Source organism: Pollicipes pollicipes, unplaced genomic scaffold (genome assembly GCF_011947565.3).
Source record: "Pollicipes pollicipes isolate AB1234 unplaced genomic scaffold, Ppol_2.1 Scaffold_1600;HRSCAF=1878_pilon_pilon_pilon, whole genome shotgun sequence".
Lineage (NCBI taxonomy): Eukaryota > Metazoa > Arthropoda > Thecostraca > Pollicipedomorpha > Pollicipedidae > Pollicipes > Pollicipes pollicipes.
In genome coordinates this window covers 16,566,558-16,587,360 of record NW_023595962.1, presented here as the reverse complement: position 1 = coordinate 16,587,360, position 20,803 = coordinate 16,566,558, and the positions used below count along the sequence as shown (strand labels likewise).

The window sequence follows — 20,803 nt, the reverse complement described above, 5'->3', positions numbered from 1 at the left end:
ATGCGGGCTAGACTCGCAGCCAGACCAAACACCAGTGGTGCACCAGCACCCTAACAAGACGGACGGCTGTAGACCGGTCGATGCGGGCTAGACTCGCCAGCCCAGACCAAACACCAGTGGTGCACCAGCACCCTAACAAGACAGACGGCTGTAGACCGGTCGATGCGGGCTAGACTCGCAGCCAGACCAAACACCAGTGGTGCACCAGCACCCTAACAAGACAGACGGCTGACGTCAAACATGCTGCACTGCTCCAGATGCGACAATTCTGTAAATGTTTTTTCAATTTGTTGCATATTCTTAACACAACTGATTGGTTCCATCCAGTCTCCGTAAATCCCCATACTTAAACACGGGGGTCGCAACAAAATGAGGCTGGCGGTGCATCCCAACTCCCCAAGGCATGTACTTCAGATCCGGTGCATGCACCCCAGATCCCAGGACATGCACCCCATATCCCAGAGCGTGCACTCCCATATCCCAGAGCGTGCACCCCACATCCCGGGGCATGTACCCAGATCCCAGGGCATGCATCCCAGATCCCAGGGCATGCATCCCAGATCCCAGGGCATGCATCCCAGATCCCAGGGCATGCATCCCGATCCCAGGGCAATGCATCCCAGATCCCGGGCGATGCATCCCAGATCCAGGGCATGCACCCCAGGATTCCATGGCATGCGCGGGCGCACAGCGCAGCCACTGTGCCTAGGAGCTTGGCGGTGGTTCTCCGGGCGGTTGCTGTAGCAATTGACGCCGAAGCCCTCCGGTTTTCAAGCGATCCTGTAGAAGGCATGTCGGACTGTCTGACGAGCCGAGTCTGAGGCGGGTTGCGGCGAGACGGGATACGGGGGAACTAAGGCACCATCGGGCCACCTCTGGCGCCGGTGCGTCAGCACTGGCCGCGGGACGGGACCGGGTGGAGAGGGCGATGGCATGGCACGAGGCTCCCGCAGACTCCCGACCGTGCAGTCGATGGCAGCACCCTGTTCGAGGCACAGGAGGCACACACTGAGACGGGCCAGAGGAAGCGAGGAGGGATGCACCGGGGTGGCGAGGCGACAGGGTGGGAGGAAGGGGGGAGGGGGGCCTAGACGCGCCGCCGTGCGCTGGGCGTACTGAGGCCCGAGGCTCGAGTTTCTGGCAGCTCGGTAGCAACGGCGGTATGCGAAGAGGGGAGGGAGGGGAAGGGGCGGCTGTTTACCGGCGGCACCGGCCGGGCGGGCCCAGCCGCCACGAAGGGGCAGCAGTGTCGGCGGGCCTGCCACGGCGGACCTGCCCCCGCCTGGTCACGCTCGGTCACACACCGACCAATAGTGCACACGCGGCATGAGTCGAGAAATTGAGATTCTACGGACGTTGAACTGTCCGCCTGGTGAATAAATCCGTGTCCATATCTGCTCGGGTCTGGTGGCGTGCCTGACACTTCTGAACGCGACAGGAACTCATTCGCGTGCCATGCACCGGCGCACGCGAAGCCAAGTGCCACGAAGGCTTCAGGCGCAAACAAGTAAACCATGAGCTTCCTGACACAACTGTGATCCGTGGCGCTTACATGCCTGAGGTTCGTTAGTATCCGACGTCGTCAAACCTGCACACCTCTAGTTATGTGACGCTTTCTGCACGCTCCAAAAAGAAAAGAAAAACTGAAATATGTCGTCTAACGGTCGAACACTGCGAAGGACCCGTCATTTTCCTCTCACTGCTGGCGGCGCCTTCTGATGGAAACTAAAAGCAATAAGTTTAAAAAGATATCTAGTTCTGCGAACCTCGCTCCCTCCCCCAGTAGATCTGCGATTTGATGCCTTTGTTCGCCGCCAGGCACACACACAGAGAGACTGCCCTCCGGTCTCTGACACCCTTCGCCTCACATCTTGGTTGATCCGTCGGATACCGAGCTTCTGCTGAGGATCTGACCGGATTTCCCATTCTGCTTCATATACCTCTTGCTTCGTCACCCGGGAGGCCGTCGCCACTGGTGAGGTCAGGGGGTCCCGGCCGAATTAAATCACGTGCCACAATAGCGTTTTCCGGCATGCTTGGCGCTGCCGGAGCCTCAGGCCAAGGTCAGGGTAATGTGGGACTTACGGTGGTTTAGATCTATGGCCTGAAAGCTCATATATCGTGTGTTGTTTTATGTCCATACTGCGGCCGTGAACGACCGCATTATGCAACCGCTTTGCAGACAGACGCGTCGTTCATCTGGCAGGTAATGAAAATGTGAACCTAATCAGAGACGCGAACTGCAGATCTTTGAAAGCCATGCCCAAATGTTTTAAGGCGGCATATGATTCCCTGATAAGGTCAACACTTGCAGTGCCTATCAGATGGGCGTTATCATCCACTTGTAAGGCGGCTGCACAATGCGATTCTTCACAGCCGGTGTATGGGGATAAAACAACACAAGATAATGTCGTATGTTTGTCGACGAATGAGGCGACAATGTCACGCGAACACTTCTTCCAGCAAGCTGTTCCGGCCGGATCGTTTTTGCTGGGTGGAATTGCGAGAATAACTGGTATAGTTTAGAAGTTCAGAAGATAGGTGCAGTAGCTAGAATGACTGGTGGAGTTCACCAAGCCTTTTTCTCGTGGCGATTCACGCGACTCTTTCACGAAATGTATTATTATATTATATTATTATATATATTCCGAAAATTGATTCGAACCTGAATTTGGCCTTCCTTAGATTATGCGTCACCATGAGCCGAGTCTTAACCCGGCTTTGGAAGGGTCTCGGCTCCCACCGTACGTGAAGGGGAATAGTCATCTTTAAATACCTCAGCAGTGACACCTTTGCAACGAGTGCATCGACATGCAGGCATCAGCTTCGCTGTCATGTTAGAGGTAGCGGTGCCCGCTCGACGACCGCGCAGGACTTCGTGAACACGAGATTCGGTGATGGTGTGATTTGCTGACCCAGGCATTCGTCGGACGTCGGTTACTTGGTGGTCTTTGTTGCTGGGGCCGTCTGGCTGGTGCCCGCGCATGCCAGCCAACAGTTACCACCCAGACCGCTAGCCCGATGACTGCGTCACCACGCAGGTTGCTGCGCGTGGTGTTCTGTCTCGTTCATTCGCGATTTGCACATCCCAAGAGGCACGCAGGGACGTGGTACCGCTGCCTTGATAATATTTTTCCTTTGGGTGCGAAATCCGTGATCAAGGCACAACAAATTTTGCTTAAGAGCGTCAAGCTGATCAAAAAAAAAAACGCAGACCCCACCATCAAGCCATGCAGGGCTTTTCTCACGGGCGAAATGTTGATCACATAAAATTCGCAGACCTATTTCCGTGTGCCATCTATTTCTGAAAAATTATCACGGGCCCACCAAACTTGTCGCCCGCATTGTTACGAACTACGTCTCATACATACTGTCCTCCCGTGGTGTTCCAGATTGTCTGTACCACACCCCATGTGTGCAGCTATGCGCCACCCACGCCGGTCTGACCGGGGCGCCGCTTCCCTTCGCCACAGGTGCGGCCATAGACATGACGATGCTGAACCTGACACCGTACAGCCTGCCGCCGGATGGCCAGTGGGTGATGACGACGGACATTCCAGACTGGGCCCATCTCGTCATGGGTGCCTACCTGGCCGTGGTCGGCACGGCCGGCGTCGTCGGCAACTTCCTGGTGCTCTACATCTTCCTCAGGTGAGCGGTCAAGTGGCCAGTGCCTGTCAGTAGTCTGCGGCCTGTGCGATGAAGTATCTCATCTGCACGCACTCGTCAGTAACGACTGACATTTGGCGCCATCTGAGCATGACATTACATCAGCGCCAAACGTTGAACAACCGAAGCAACTCATAGCGCGGTATTCTGGTGAATCTTTCACAAAGCAATCAGACCGTTACGCCCGGGTCATGCTGTTTTCTGTCGGCGTCGGGGGGAGGGGGGGGGGGGAGGGGGGGGGAGGCGATCTGAAAGCGCAAGAGGCGCACCCGGGAATAGCAATCAAGGGGCGAGGCATATCTAGCCAAATATGGATGATGTCTGGCCAGCTATAGATATGGAAGATGGATGATGGTGGGTGGTCAGAGGCGGATGATCCCGACGAACATTGCTGGTAAAGGCAATGTTGGTATGTTAATGCCACATCGTAGCATGAGTGTAACTCTGATCGCATTGTGCTCGAAAAAGGGTGTACAGACACGTTCAGTGCTTAGAATGCTTCTAGTGTTTCTGCCGTAAATAGGCGTAATATGCGTTAAATAATTGACACAGACGCGCGCACATATGTTGACGTCACGCTACGTAGATTTATGAAAGACTAGAGGTTACTTCATGTTTTCAATTCAAGCAATTGGTAAGTCAAGGTAAGTCAAGGATGGTCGTGGATATTCATGATTCAAAGTCCATATCATGCGACCGGCGCGCGTGATTGACTACCACGCTGATTAAGGTTGCCAGCCGCTGCGTTTTTTTCAGCTGGCTGTAACCTAACCCGGTGCCGCGTGCGATATTTCGCCTCCGCCACCGTCTTGCAGGTTAAACGTACCCCCCATCGCTTTGTGTCTCTGCATACAGTCGTCAAATCAGAAACAAAATCAAACGACATTTACCCAAGCTTTCGGATCGCTTAGTGTACCATTATCGTTCAGCTTCATAACGGACACCTCATGCAGGAGCACATCTTTGGGTCAAGGGCGTGCTCAACACCGTGATCTTAACAGGAGCCATAGGTCAAGGTCACGCGCAGGTTATGTCTGGTTTAGGTCAAGGTCACGCGCAGGTTATGTCTGGTTTAGGTCAAGTTGCAGTTTTCTATTTTCTGGCTCGCATGCTAGGCATGAAAATCATTGCTTTACAGTGCGTAAATTATGCTGAAATATTTACCGCAAACTGGTGCAATAAATAGCTTCGGTTTTATTCTTGAAAGTTGGCTCCACAAAAGGACATAGCCAAGGAGGGCAGCAAAAGGCGCGCCTCCCCTCCCCCCAGGAGTTGGTGGCCCACGGGTCGCTTAAATGATGCCACAAGGGCTCGCTCGAAATTCACGGGGATACCCATATTTTTGTTTTATGGATATTTGTCCTGAGAAATTGAAACGTGACAAGAATAAATGAGCTTTTTACGAGGTAACCAGACTTTTCTAAGGCAATAGGGCAAAGGCCATCCAAGGCAACTAAGGTAATCCAAGGGGACAATGCATAACGATCAAAACTTCACAACCAACTCCTTCCCCCGATAAAATGTGAACGAAACACAAACATCGACACCAGCAGCGGAAGAGAGCCGACTTGGCCGAGGCAGCAGGTTATGCCGACGCCCAAGAGCAGCCGGCTGAGTAAGAGCTGTGTCAGGGCCCGGCTTGCCTGCCAGGCTGAGGAGCGGGCGGCGGCATATGACGTCAGTGAATAATATAGACGTGACGTCATGTTCCGTCATACCGCCATTTTAGTGCGGTGCAAAGCACCAATTATTTCTGCTTTTATCAGCGACACAGCAAACCGGCTGGACGTTTGAGGCTTCGCTGAGGCAGGCGCGGACCAGGGTGCATCTCCAGCCACCTTAGCTAGGCGTGTTTGGATCTGATCGAGCTGTCTGTCAATCGACTGACCTTTGCTTTATTGTACAGGACGGGACGAGCTGCGCAAGCCCATCAGAGAGCAGGAGACTGCCTTGCAATATCCGGAAATTGCGGATGTAGGGATGCATTTAAGGCACTGCAAATGACTTTCGCGAAAAAAACATCAAATACATTGCTGATTACAATCCATTGGTGAAGCCGAGAAGCCATCATTCCAGTTTCCGGCAGACTAGATGGCTGGGCTTCGATGACCTGTTTCCCAGGATGGTCATTATCTTGGATGATTTTGTCTGGGTAGAATGATTCCAGAGTTCTCACGCACAACTAGTAACAGAGTCACTAGTGACTGCTCTCAATGTCACGAGGATTATTAGGCGGTCTCCTGCTTTTAGCACAACTAGTGACAGAGTCACTAGTGCCAGAGTCACTAGTGGCTGCTCTCAATGTCACGAGGATTATAAGGCGGTCTCCTGCTTTAAGCACAACTAGTGAGAGAGTCACTAGTTGTGCATGACTCGTCACGAGTGATGCGGCGCAGTCGGGGCGGAGCGACTCCGACTGACGTCACAGTGACGTGCTCAGCTGCTCGCTCCGTGGGTTTATAGGCAGCTAGTGGCCGACCACAGACCACAGACAAATAGTGACTGCACCTAACAGTACACCTGAGTCACCCAAGGCTCCACACGAACTTTCACAAGTTCGAGGAAGCACGTAATGCCCACGTCGTTAGTTTCAGTTTATGTATATTCTTTGGATGACTCCAACATTCCAGATTTGCACACCGGGACAGCTTAGACAGCACATTTGAGGGAAGTAAAAGACAACTTGCTTTGGTCAATATGAACAAGGAACAATATTAAGTGGAGAAACAATTTTCCACAGGTTCAAAGCAAGCGCAATGTAGGTTGCATTCTGAAGAGTAAAAATACATTTTCGCCCAAATTCATGACGTGTGCCCCAAATTGCTAAAAGAAGGTGATGATATAGGATGCAGATAGAAAAGAAAGTGGTCAACTAAACTGTGAACTGGTTCTTCCCAGGACCCCATAGCACCTGCCAAAGGCCGAAAAATGATATGGCCGAGGCGTGTTGTTCATATAAACACGACGACGACAATGTTCCGAGTCATTATGAATGCTATCCATAAACACTAACGCTTGCTTGATATGGTCGCTTAAGCGGTATCCCCTGCTACACTCAAGGTCGATTGTCCTCCACATATGAACTCCCACCTCATAATCAAGCACCGGTCGTTCATTGAATCATCGAAATTCTTTTCACTTCTGATACATGCCACATTGAGCCCCAGCCGTGCTTTGTATCCTTAAGCAACATTGTGAATAAACCTACCGCCCGAAATTACCATCTATCGCTTTCTATTTGACATCGCGCTATACCGCAGTCAGATATAGCAGATGGACATATATGGCTTATAACATCCCGTTCGTCACCTGTTTCGCTCACCATTTCCTCTGCGACTTATTTTCGTCAGCCAGCGTCTGCTAGCCCCCGGACTACCTCGCCAGTTGTTGATGGCTGCCGACGGCTGACCTCTGTTTGACCTTGTTCTACTGAAGCCTGTCAGTTACTCTGTCCCGCTGTGGTAAACAAATTGATGACGCGCGTGGTGTAAAGAGACGCTCGTCTTTCACTTTGGTCCTTAGCTGGTCCCATTTGCCGGCTGTTTGAGGATGTTTGGTGTGAAACTGCGAAAGCCGACGTCGGGTTCGACTGGCGAGGCGTTTACGAGGCGTCTAGATCTTGCTGACGCGTAGCGCTGATTTGGAACGTTGGACCAGAAACGACGGGCTCTATTCATTTTCATAGTTGCTGTCGTCCAGTTTTCGACATCGATGTTTTCATTTTGAAGCTTGGGGCCGTAACGGATATGCAAAAATACTGGCTTCGCTTAATAACGGGGAACAATCAGTCTCCATTTTTCCATTTGTCAGTAAGGCACACAGTCTAATGCTATAAACTTGCGCAAATCGCCCACTTTAACTGGATGGCTGCGACGAAACATTATCGATTCATGCCGAACCAAGAGCAATTCGATATCCCCGCCCGCGGCGGCTTCCTTCGAACTCGCGGCGTTCTGCGACGCGTCAGGCGTCAGGCGTTGCGTAACGCCGTCGCATGAGCAAGCTCATCGGCTTTTGCTAGGCGGATGGTGGTGGTTATTAGCGTTTGGGGGCACGCCAACTGCTGTGGCCATTTGGCGCTAAAAACATCATCCATCAGGGGATGGTGATGGAGCGGCTGGATGGATGGAGGTCAGAGACGGGCCGCGTGCCCTATGGGAGGGGTTGTGATGAGTCCTGCCACAACTTTATGCTCCGTGAACGATCTTCCCCTTGGTCGAAGCGGAGACTTGTAAAGGTAGTACCTCGCGGCTTATGAACTTACCGTGAAAGGCAATATGATGATACAGAATGTTCCGCTAGAAAAATTGAATAGAGCTTGGCTTAAAGGGCATTACCTGTATAGCCCCGGGCCTACGCCGAAACTGCGCCACGGGATCTGATCAAAAACCCGTTTGTGTACGACGGAAAAAATGGAACCAAAGGCAACTTGAGAGCATATGGATATTGGCAGCATGCAAGCCCCGCCGGATGAAAGGCGAGATGCGGTAGGGGATACGTGACTGGCTCAAAGTCTTCCTTCGATTTATTCTCGAATTGTGCACACATTGTATGGGACGCCAAGGCGTTTTTCTGCGCTTCATAAAATTGTGTCATATTTTTCCGGTTTAAGATCGAATGACCCCTCGATATTGCGATTCTCCAATTTCCGAGAGAGCCTTTCCGCAGTCATTCGCTGTGTGCGCGGCAATATTTCTACGAGTTTCAAAGTTCGACTTGAACCGGGTGGCCGTCGGTGAGGCGCCACTAACGTGGACCATAAGTATCTCAGTATGCTGTGTTCCAAGCTAATCCCATTTAATATTTTCAAGCGCCTACACCGTTAAGCTCTTAACTGAAATATTTGCCCTTCCACTCCGTATGTGCATTTCAACTTGGCTGCGCTTGTCCCCACGTCTATCCCGTTACGGCAAATGTGGCGCATGTGCGACACTTGCGAAGTGCGTTGCCGGTGAGCCGCTCTGAGGTCGTCTGCTGCTGAATGGTCACGTGATTAGAATCAAATAATTGGAAAACCGCACGTGCTTGTCATCGGAAAGATGTCATTGCCACAATAGCAAAAAGGCTATTGCCGAGTCGCCTGAGAACAATAGCTGGGGGACAAAACAAAGCCAGTCACTGACCTTAAGCGAGCGATCCTTTGTAACGATCTGACACATTGGTCGGCTGCACGGCTATCGGCTGTTGGTCGGTTATTGGTATATCCTTGGCAACCACAAAATGGGACTTAGCTAACGAATTGCGCTCTTCACAGATAGGTCGATCCATGTATCTGGGACTTATCTCTGGATCAGAGTAAGTTCGATAACAAATTGCAAGTGACACGGATCATGCTTGAATTGAATTGAAACAATAGTAGGCACATGTTATTTGACGCAGACTGAAAAGGCCCGTGAGAATATTCAACAACGCTGCTTATGCTCCCCCAGGCATGCCATGTGAAATGAAGCCGAAATACTTTGGAGCTATATGAGAAATACCGTAAGAAATAGTGTGTAAGAATCAGGTATGAGAGATATTGTACCACAAATTAATTTTGCAGCTGTCGTTTGCACATGGCGGGACTGCAGATGCATAGTGGACTAAGGCTGGTCTAGGTCAGATATGAAACGTGCAAAACCGACAAGCTGGTGGTTGCGTTTTTAGTTAAAACTGGTGGATTGCATGGGACTAGATTCTATAACCACAAGCATGAGCATGCCGATGTGAAAGCGTTTAGTGGATGTAGAGTGCCTTGTCGCGCTTTGCCTTGTTTCTGAGGTCCCTGACCTGACTTCAAAATTCAAAGAGCAGGACTAGTTGTGGCAAGCAGGTTAGTAGAAATGTTAATGTAAACAATAATTGTAAGCACTGTTGGTAATATCCGATCACATCAGTAGGGCGCCAGGTTTGTAAAATTAAGTTGTCATGTATAACACTATTATCCTGGGTCTTAACGGATCTCGGAAATTTTTAAAACCGGTTCCATGGTTTACCGGATTTTTCTCGTTCTGGAACTAGAAACCAGGAACTGCTGGAACTGATTCGCGGGAACAGTATCACGAACCAGCTTAGGCTGTTTGGTAGCATGCATGGTCGAGTCTGACAGCATCACAGCATGCCTACTCGTCGCAGTAGCCCAGGGCGACACTGCCTGATGAGGTTACCAGTCTGCCAGTGTTCCAGAAAAAAGACAATGTGACTGGCCCTGTGATATGCCATCTAGGCTGAGTTAGTCCTAGCCAAGTCCTGTCCCTCTGACACTGCAAACCGTGCTAGGTAAAGGTATTCAGTTAAAACCACACCGTTTTAAGCAGCTCAAACCAGCCCACCGGCCAGATGGCCCTGATGGCCATGGCCGAACTATTTATGTATGCGTCGAATGGCCTAATACGGAGTTGGACGGTTATAATGGCGCCGCAGCTCGAACCATGGCGCCTGAGACAGTTTGTCCATGGCGGTCCATGGTGGCGGGTGCGGCAGTCCATGGCGGTCCATGTCCATGGTGGCGGGTGCTCTCTCGCTGGGACTCGCACCAGTGGCGATGTATGCCGAGAGTCGGCAGCGGCTTGGTCAGAGGTTTGACGGGCGGGCCGACTGGCAGCCGGTGGCCGTCAGCCGGTCGGTGGCAGCTCCCGCTGGAGCCGGTGTCAAGAGGACAGCCCTTCGGAAGCGAAGAGCAGCTCCTGCAGGCCGTCGGCGGTGGGCAGCGGCAGGAGGGGGCCGCGTCCTAGGGCCAGGATTCCTCGCCGCGTGGGATGAGCCGAACTGCGACGCAATCCGACGCCATGACAGCGTCAGGAGCGTGACGCCGGATTGACGACGTTCCGTGACGCACGGACACCCGTAGCTCGGCCCGTAGCCGCGGACAGGCGTGGTGGCCCCGGGATTGTAACGCCGTTGGTGGGCGAGACGATGCCCACCTGCGGATATCGAGCGAGGCACAGGGCCAGCAGCATCCCACCCCGTGACATAAAGAGCCGTTACTTGCGCTTAGAGATTGATGCAGCTCTGATGATTTGGTATTTTCAGTTTTTTTAAAGATGTTACCATGTCGCTAACATAGGTCATTCATTTGTGGTCGTTTTACATGTTGCCATATTCCCATGTTATGTTCCCATATTATGTATAACAACAAACAAATGTTTGTTAACGAATGTAAATGATACATCATGATAAGCCCTTCCAATCTTCATAAGTGTGAATACTGTAAAGTACTGCAGAGGGCGCAGAATGACTTTTTCCGATGTCGCGGGGTAATTAACATGACGGCCGGATTTAACTGAGCTCAAAGTTATGACGACACCACTTTCTCTGGCCGATAACAGCGCTAGTGCCGAAGACACCGGAGTGTACCCCACTGGACCTAACGACCGAATTTCTGGCGTCATTAAGAACAATGCGTCTCAGAACGAAGCTGAAAGGCTTGATAAGAAACGAGTATTTTAACCCTGCGACCACCTAAGAACGACAGATACCCGTCCTAAACCTTTAAAACAAGTTAGGTCAGCATGTAGCTGTCGGGTAAAACCAGTGGTGTACCCCATTTGCGGGAGTAAGTTTCAGTTTCAAGTTTTCAAAGCGGAAGCATTTGGGGCTTGTAGCCACTTACCAGTTTATCTACGTTGATGTAATCCGTGTGAAAGTTCAGGTTGTCGTGAGTGTTACTTAAATAGAATACATAAACTTTGTTAAGGTATTTTGGCAGGTCTCTGGCGTCAACTATGCGGTTGGTGCAGATTGTTCAAAAGAACACAGTGCGGGTGCCCAAAGACCCCGAAGTTGTCAGAAAACTTCGAAGGTGTTTCAAGAAAGGTTGCACGATCTGTGGCGTCGTTAGTCACGTGGTGAAGGTTAAGTGTGTACGATTGGCTTGTGCTGTCGATTGTCTGAAGTTGTCAGACTCAACGGCCACCTTCGGAGACAGAAGAGGAACTGCCTTCGGGTGCAAGGCGTACGCAGTTGTAGACATGCCCCAAGCGGCGTCTTGTTGAACTTCATACGTTTGGCGGCCACGCCGTTTTATTATGTACACGTGACTTGAAAGCTTAACATTCTGCTGTTTGCGCAGAATGGCCACGCTTTGCGGGGCTGAAATCGGTAGTAAGTTTTTTATGGCGCCGCAGTTGCGTACGCGGTGACGTACACCTGGGATTTCGCGATAATTTGAAATGGAAATCAGTCCTTGCTGAAGTTTGTCACGCGCGCTGCCAACAGTTGTATACATGGCTCGTTGTTGGTGCGTGAAATCCGGAAAATTATAAAACTCCATCGTTGTGATAACAGTACATGCGTGAATGGAACACAATGCAAACGTGCGTTCCAATTAGCGGATTGCGTGGATTCCACGAAACGCCCAGCGGCCAGACAATGCCCAGCGGTATGCAGTTCGGTGTCGTTGTGATGCTCTTTTTATGGTGTTTACAAAGACACTGGAAGACTTCGAAACACGGGACTACAGCACCAGCTTGCAACACGGGCCAGGGCATAACATTCTTCTTCTCTGCAGGTACCTGCGCTTGCGAAGTCAGGAGACGACCTTCATAACGAACATGGCCGCCAGTGACTTCTTATGCTCCGTGCTGCACTTCATGGCGGTCTACAGTTCGTTCCAGCACCGCTGGTCTTTCCACAGATTGGGTGAGTTCACGGTGTTTGGGGAATCATAGGACATTGATCCGAGCCGAATGCCCGGTCGAATTGCTGTGATCACTGAATTGGCATTTCGTTCAGCTGTTGGAAGCAGTCGTTGCAGGAAGCCGTTACGTGACGTTATTCGTACAGATCATCCCGCTTCAACACAATAATTTGGACGCATAACCGACTTGCCTTTTCCCAGACCACACTCCATCGTACTTGCCATTGTACACTCCACTCCATCGTACTTGCCATTGTATGGATCGATAAGTCTGGCACCCGGTGCTTTGTTTCTGCGGTTGCCGTATGCCACGTGAACATAAATCACTGGCCCGAATTGTTCTTCCCAATCCAGTCCATAGTCGCCCAACCCTCCACCACACAATCGATGACCCTTTACCTCGGAGCTGGTCACTGACGAGAACAATTCCGAACCAACGGCACCACGTTCCGAAGAAAGCCGATGACGTCATTACGGGATCATCAGAAACACGACGATTTTTCTATGCCATCCGGGTTGTAATGAGTCATTAGCTCTGGATGGTCTATTTGTTCTACTCTCCCTCTCTGCCTGCCTCCCTGCCTGCAACCCTCCCTCGCTCCCTCCCTCCCTCTCCCTCTCTCTCCCATTCTCTCTCCCGCTCTCGGTACCTTCCTCCTTTCTTGCACCGTCCCTCTCTCCCTTTTTTCACACGACCCTCTCCCTCTGCTGCCACAATGCCCATCAGCGGCCGTCGTCCTCCCCGCCGTTCCGGGGACTCCCCGGTCCGCCGCTGCATCTTCCCACACCGCTCGGCCGTGGCGCTGCATACTGCGTCACATTGTGTGTCGCTCACTGCGCCCCTCTCTCCCTTCTCCTCCCACCGCACGTGTCATCTATCACTCGCCGCGGTCATCAATCCTCGAATCTGCCGGCGTGCGATGGTCCCGTTACATAACTGACGAACCTCCCCCCCCCCTCGCTAAACATAAGCTTTTCGCGCTGCCATGCATTAGCGTGGCGCACGCCACAGGAGCTACACCACGGCCCACGGGTCCAGGCTGGGCGTGTTATGCAACTTCGGATTACGTTGACAAACTCGGTGTCGAAGCAGATCCGGCCGAATGCAACAGAATAGTAGCTCAGACGGTGTAATGCTGCTGTGTTTTTAATTAAAGGAAGTGTTTCACATTTGTATAGGCTTTCGAACTGAGAGAGCCATTTAAAAGGTCATTCAGTGCAGTTCACAGCCATGCCCTTTTTAAAGCCTAAACCCTCTTGTTTCTGAGCTTGACGCCCGTGTGCTTGTGTAGACTATTTTAAGGTTATCCAGACATGCATGACGCCATAAAATCGTCACGCGAGTACTGACACTTTAACGGCCATGTAGTGCTCAAGGTAACAACAAATGTTATCATCGAATTACTTGCGTCTGTCGTAGATGAGCAAGATTTCTGTCATCAACAGACATCAGTTGGCCCACAACCAATGCAATGCGTTAAGTGCAAGAAGATTGGAACGCAAGTCACATTTTGTGCTAAATTTTACAGGAATTTGGATAAGTTATGAGTTATGACGAAAATAAGGCGAAAAAGGCTTGTGAATCGAATGACTTAAGAATAACGCCACTACCGAATCTGTGAATACAAATAAACAATCTAGCAGCACAAGCAAAGATGCGCGAGCACCATGAAAAGGGGCCAAAACACAAGCATATAATGATATTCAGATTAAGGAAACACGCTCCAGCAAACAGTGCCACCTTTTGGCGAGTGTAATTACTACAAGTGAGTCAGCCCATCCACTGCAGTGGTAATTTGACATGGTCAGTCTGTCATAGCGACTCTGGTGTCATAAAGACATTCTTTAACGTGATCGAACGATGCCGTCATGAGAAACGTATATACTAACCAATGGCATTGTGCTGTTTAAAGCAATCTTTCACACTTCGAAACAAGCCAATAGTCACAAGTCAGATGATTTCACCACATCTGTTGCTTGCCTCAGTATCTTCAAATGTGGAACATTTCCTTAAATTAATATAAATTAGTCGTGTGGATATCCACCTGCATTGAATCCGTACTAACGCAGCGTGACGTAACCCCCTGATGGAAGTATCATTTAAAGATAGCGCACTATCATGCAGCTTCTATGTGTAAATAATAGGCGTTCCGAGCAATGCCACTCTCTGCTCGCGGCATAATGGTTAGTAAGAGTAATTGTTTGCTGAAGAGCCGTTGTGTTTAAGTTTCCTGCCTGTTCAGTCCCGTTTTTCTCTGGTATGGGCAATGACATGCCATAGAATTTGTGATGGGATTTGCCTGTCCACAGACTGGTGCTACATGATGGGAGCGTGGTTTCTGTGTCGCCCCTTTAGCGTTCGTGTGCTAATTTGAGACCATGAGCTCGGCAATGCAGGCCGCAGCCGAAGGATGCTGGGGTGAGGCGGGATGTTGTTTGCCTCCACCCATGAGGTCCAGGGCTTTTCGCTTTTCACCACAAGATCCGTACTCACCGAGAGCTCCTCCTCCCTTCTGAAGAAAACCCTGACTGCAGCTGGCGACAAGCCTAGAAAAATTACACCAATTATGCCAATTTTCGACCGCGGCCGCTAGCCATTCTTTTGGGTAGTGCAGAATCGACGAGCACACTATGCTTGTAAAAATGGTAGATGTGTTACCGTTTCAAGGCTGGTCCTTCATTTAGGCTTTCTTCGTAAGACAAGCGTGTTACAAAGCTGGCGATGAGTGTGATAAACCGCCCTGACACATCCTACCTGCATTTCATGGCGCGGTCGCGATGAAAGGCGCAGAAACTCTGCAGTTTGACCGACCCCGCAGACAGTGAGCTTTGCTTTTTTACCCGGCACAATTAACCACCTGGTGCCGACGCCAGACAATCTATAGGTGTCAGATGTTTCCGGCTCATTCGAAAGTCAGACAACGTGCTGGTGACTGTCGAAGGTTCGCGAAGCCAGTTCTAGGACTGTCTCAGGCGACCGGCCGATATGCCGGACAGGTCCCCGCAATGGTGCTGGTCTCATCTCGGGCGAGATTCAAAGGCTGAAATATGTGTCTTTGCGACGGGCAGGGGGCCATTTGTGCGGTATGACGTGCCTCCAAAGTATGGAGAACATTTGGGTGATATCTGGACATGAAAGGCTGAGATCGAGGCAGTAGACCAATAGACATCAGCAGCGCAGAACTGTACTGAACTAATTTGCAAGTAAGGTTAGTGTGTGTCCAGGGAACCCGGTTATCATCACATTTGTGGTGAAATAGCTACCCGGAGTATTTAGAATGCGCCTCAACGACTTGAGCGACAGCATAGTCCTAATGCTTGCCCTTATTGAGATACGTATGGGAAGAGTTCTATATGTCGCTGAATGCGGAGGTAGTAAGCAATCCGTCTGGCCAGCTCTCCTAGGTTATAAAATAAGCATAATTTTTCAGGTTTTTGTACGCTGCGCGAAACTCATCTGCGCAATTTCAATGACACTCTGTCAATTTCGCCTGGGTCAAACCAAGTTTGGAATGCCTACACGCCTTACTGTTCATTTGCCCGTATTGTTTAACTTGTTCGTTGACCTCCGCACGCCAATAACTCATCATTCCCATCGTTTTCATTTCACTTCTCGTGGATTTATTCTTTGACAGCTTTGTGTAACGTTTAGCTGTATTACATCAAAAAGCCATATTTCGCAAACGTGTCAAAACTAGGAACACAATTTGTCAGTCCGCTAGCCCGCCAACATGTGGCCCGCAAGTGCACACGGGTTTTGGCCGGGCTTTGGGCCGAATATGACGGGCTTTTGCGGGTCAAAACATTTTGACGACAAAATTTTGCGCTTTAGCTGAAGTTTAAAAAAAACATCTAGAAAACCATGGCGTGCTTCCAAACACAATGCAAGCATGAAAAGTGATATTTTTTATTTTTGTATCAAGAGCACCAGTGACTGAAAACCCTTGGGAAATACGGCATCAGTGAAACGGGATGCGCAACTTAAACAGTTTGAAGCCTGATCTGGCCGAAAAAACTAAGAACAACTTCTCAAAACCTCAGAGCTTGGCCTGATTTCATTGAGCATTTGGCTGGGCCATTTGTATCAACTTAGCTTCACTTTGCACTTGGCTGTTATTGTGCGGGTGACGGACGCTAACTTTTTTGTTTCAGACGCAAACCGTGGCTGATAATGAACATACAACATTAATGAAATGGGCGGGGAACTGGGCCTTTTATTGTCCTAGCCTCGCTTACCTGTTAGTACAGCCCGCAGTTGCTGGTGTATTATATGTGCAGCAGCCGTTTAAGTTCAAAATGTGTCAACAGAGAGCTTGTGTACTTTTGCACGACGACCACGAAATTTAGGACCATGATAAAAGGGGTTCGTACATACGACACGCATCGCCCTGTCACACTGTGTCACGTATGATACGTGTCACTCTCATACGTGTCACGTGGCCGATATTTTTGACACAGTTACGTTTTTAGTCTCCAAACACACCAAGATACGAAATTGCACAAGTGTGCGATCTTTCTCCATTGCCAGCAGCGATCCCGGAGAGCGAAGTCGAGCACCTGCTGTAAAAGTCATTCTCTCCGCTTTGTTGGCCAAGTAAGCCCCGACTGCTCTCCAGGATATACTGCTCCGTCGGATCCCGGAAGGCGATAGTGCAGTGCATCGGTGTTGTCACTGGAACCGGACGTGATCGCCTTAAATGCTTCAGGTTGAGGGACGATTCCATGAGTGATGCGAGCTCTTTGCTGGAGTGCTGAGCCGCGGGAAACTAAATGAGGAATTGATTAGCTAATTGCGAGGGTGTCGTGTGCGATGACCCAAAACGGGCACCTTATGGCGGTGTGTTTGCGTGAGAGGTGCTTGTAGTGTGCGTGTAGGTCATTGGGGGAAATGGATTTGTTGTTTCGCGCTTTTCGACATAGTATTATTTGGTCGGCTGTAGATGATCTCTTCGTTCATCTACACCTTACCTCATTTTATCTTCACTCATCCACTATGGTGTTACGTTTCTCGGCAATGCTGAATAAATGCAGATAACAAAACCGATTTGGTCCTGCTTCATGTCGCAAGCTAATGATAACTACTTTGCTTTGTCATTGTGTTTGTGACCAAACTTTTACAATTCCTTTGGTCCTGGCTGGCAACACCATGGGTCAGGCGCAGCATACGTGGGTTGTCGGTTTTTGACGCATCGTTTGGGCCAGGAATGTTCATGTTTGTGTGCTTGTTCGGCTCAAATGTTTATGGAACTCGTAGACAATCCTTATTCCAGACTGTAAGGAACATGGTCCCAGCCCACGGCCACAGGGTGTCATCAACCATAAATGTAGCTTCTGAGTGTGCCGCCATTTGTTCCCCGATCGTCTGCGTTTGCTTCACCATGTTCTGCTAGTCAATGACCGCCTCAGTTTCATTCTATACGACACTTTTATTCGCTCCTTTCAGCCTGACGATCGACGTCCCCTGGTGTCAGTGTACCCGTCACTCCACGTGTCAGTGTACCCGTCACTCCACGTGTCAGTGTACGTGTCACTCCCGGTGTCAGTGTACCCGTCACTCCTCGTGTCAGTGTACGTGTCAATCCAGCTGTCAGTATACCTGCCACTCCCAGTGTCCGTGCACCTGTCACTCCGGGTGTCATTTTACCGGGCTTTCCAGGTGTCGGTGTACCTGTCACTCCCGGTGCCAGTGTACCTGTCTCCTCAGGTGTCAGTGTACCCATCACTCCGGGTGTCATTATATCTGGCATCCCAGGTGTCGGTGTACCTGTCACTCCAGGTGTAGGTGTACCCGTCATCCCCAGTTGTCAGTGTACCTGGCACCCCACATGCCAGTGCACCTGGGACTCCCCGGTCCCAGTTTCAGGCTGAGCTCAGCCTGACACCCGGGTCTGGTGTCAGGCAGGTGTCGGCTACGAGCTGAGCCCGGTCCGGTGCCCGGGTCTGGTGTCACGATGCCCGGGTCTGGTGTCAGGCAGGTGTCGGCTGTCAGCTGAGCCCAGTCCGGTGCCTGGGTCTGGTGTCGGGCCTCGTGTTGGGCGCAGTGTGCCTGACACCGCCCGCGTGGCAGTCGGTCTGACAGCACGAGGTCCGTTTCAGGCTGTGAGCTGTACGCGGCTGGCGTCGGCCTGTGCGGCCTCGTCTCCATCCTCACGCTGGCCTGCATCTCGCTGGAGCGCTGCCTAGTGATTCGCCGCGGCCGCGACCGCTGGTCACTCTCCGGGCCACTCAGCAGACGGAAGTCGCGCAGGGTCAGTACTGGGGCGCGACCGCTGGTCACTCTCCGGGCCACTCAGTAGACGGAAGTCGCGCAGGGTCAGTGCTGGGGCGCGACCGCTGGTCACTCTCCGGGCCATTCAGCAGACGGAAGTCGCGCAGGGTCAGTGCTGGGGCGCGCTCAAGCGGCGCAAACGAGGAGGAGGTGGGAGGGGGGGGGGGGGGGGGGGCGTATCCAGCGGAGGTACAGAAGGGTGACCTAAACGGTAGAGCGCCAATGGTGAGACACTATTGCGTAAACCGGAGCCAACCCAGCGGGCTGACGCTGAGAGATGTTGCCGTGCCGCACATGGAGCGTGGGAGCAGAGAGATGATAAAAACAGGCTTTTGAGAAGAGATACTAAAGTCACGACCACGCCGTGGGTTCGGGAGCTCACGAGAGCGTCAAAACTAGAGGTTCGGGAGCTCACGGGAGTGTCAAAACTGGAGCTTTGGGAGCTGGCGGGAGTGTCAAAACTGGAGCTTCGGGAGCTCACGGGAGCGTCAAAACTGGAGCTTCGGGAGCTCACGGGAGTGTCAAAACTGGAGCTTCCGGAGCTCACGGGAGTGTCAAAACTGGAGCTTCCGGAGCTCACGGGAGTGTCAAAACTGGAGCTTCCGGAGCTCACGGGAGTGTCAAAACTGGAGCTCCCGGAGCTCACGGGAGTGTCAAACCCGGAGCCGGAGCTTGAAATCGATATAACGTTGGCGGCTTATGTAGCCACAGGAAACCCCGCCATCCGCGGACGCAGACGAGAGATGAGCTGATTCACGCGGTCTGAAAGTGAGATCATGAGGTTGGCAAATTGCGATTGGAATTCGATATTCGAATACACTCGAGTATTAACATCGAAATTTCGAGTTAAAAGATTGTCAGGAAAGCACAGCGGGTGGCTCGGTCTGATGCAAAATATTTAAGTGATGCATTTTTTATCGGCGGGACATATGAGGACGGCTAGCATTTACAGCGTTTAATTACACATTGAATGCTAGGTTTCAGAATTTTATGTGGCTTTTAGAATTTGGACTCTGGTTCTTAGGGTTTGGATCCACGTTTTAGGATTAGAACGTTTGCAACGTTCGTATCAATCTGAATGTTTTCGGCCCTTCCCAAACGGCAATATCAGTTCTAGCTCGAACACGATGGCTCATCGCACGCAACGCATTAGCGAACGTCTCCCAGACCATTCCTCTGGTCTCCAGAGGGCTTACTTCTGTAGGGCTTCTCCACACCGGTCGTACGTCAGCACTCCTCTTTCTCACCTGCCGTGTGTCAGCGGTCCTCCTCCACAACAACCGTATGTCAGCGATCCTCCTCCATACGGGCCGTGTGTCAGCGGTCCTCCTCCATACGGGCCGTCTGTCAGCGGTCCTCCCCCACACCGGTCGTGTGTCAGCGGTCCTTCTCTACACGGGCCGTGTGTCAGCAGTCCTCCTCCACAACGACCGTATGTCAGTGGTCCTCCTCCCCACCGGTCGTGTGTCAGCGGTCCTCCTCCACACCGGCCACCCGTGCGGTGTACCTCGCCCGCGGACTCCCCAGCGCTGCTGTTCGTGCCAGCAAGCGCCTCGCCGACATCGAGGCGTGTGTAGTCGGTCGCTGCCCGTTTGGAAGGGCGGTAAACACATTAGCCGTGGCTTGGCTGGTTCACATGCGTCGGCGAACAACCGACACGTGCTGTCTATGGCGCGGTTATGACAAGCCCGCATTCCCGGAAAATGTGCGGTGTATTTATGAATGTGTGACTTTGTTACGCAATGGAGCGTAACGAAACAGGACAATACTACCGGATTCCCCAGGCGGGAGTGAATGCAACTTTGCGAAACGTAACCCTGACAACGAACTGCTGTCGGCCGTTTCTTACTCTGCATCAATGCAAGTATAAATGGTGAGTGGATCGGCTCCGGATAGGATAGAGGGGTACAGAAATTTACCCTATAGAGTACGAGGTAAATGGTAGGGCGGGAACCAACAGATCGGAACGAAGAAAGAGGAGAGAGAGAGAGAGAGAGATGAGAGAGAGAGAGAGACAGAAAATTTACCCTCTATAGAGACGGAGGGTAAATGGTGTACGTAGCGGGAACAACAATGGAACGAAGAAAGAGGAGAGAGAGAGAGAGAGAGAGAGAGAGAGAGAGAGAAGAGAGAGCGAGAGAGAGAGAGAGAGAGAGAGGAGGAGAGAAGAGAGGAGGAGAGAGGAGAGAGAGAGAGAGAGAGAGAGAGAGAGAGAGAGAGAGGAGAGAGAGAGAGAGAGAGAGAGAGGG

The 20,803-nt window shown here is 51.3% G+C and overlaps 1 protein-coding gene across 1 annotated transcript in view; it reads left to right on the top strand.

Annotated features, from left to right (window-relative positions):
- The window catches only part of LOC119110141 (melanopsin), a gene marked incomplete at its 3' end in the record, with an annotated part of 138,921 nt that overhangs the window by 16,337 nt on the left and 101,781 nt on the right, over positions 1-20,803 (top strand). Inside the window, exons 3-4 of the mRNA XM_037233912.1 lie at positions 12,158-12,288; positions 18,383-18,534. Of these exons, the coding sequence (XP_037089807.1) occupies positions 12,158-12,288; positions 18,383-18,534 (283 nt within the window). The remainder of the gene's footprint in view (positions 1-12,157; positions 12,289-18,382; positions 18,535-20,803) is intronic.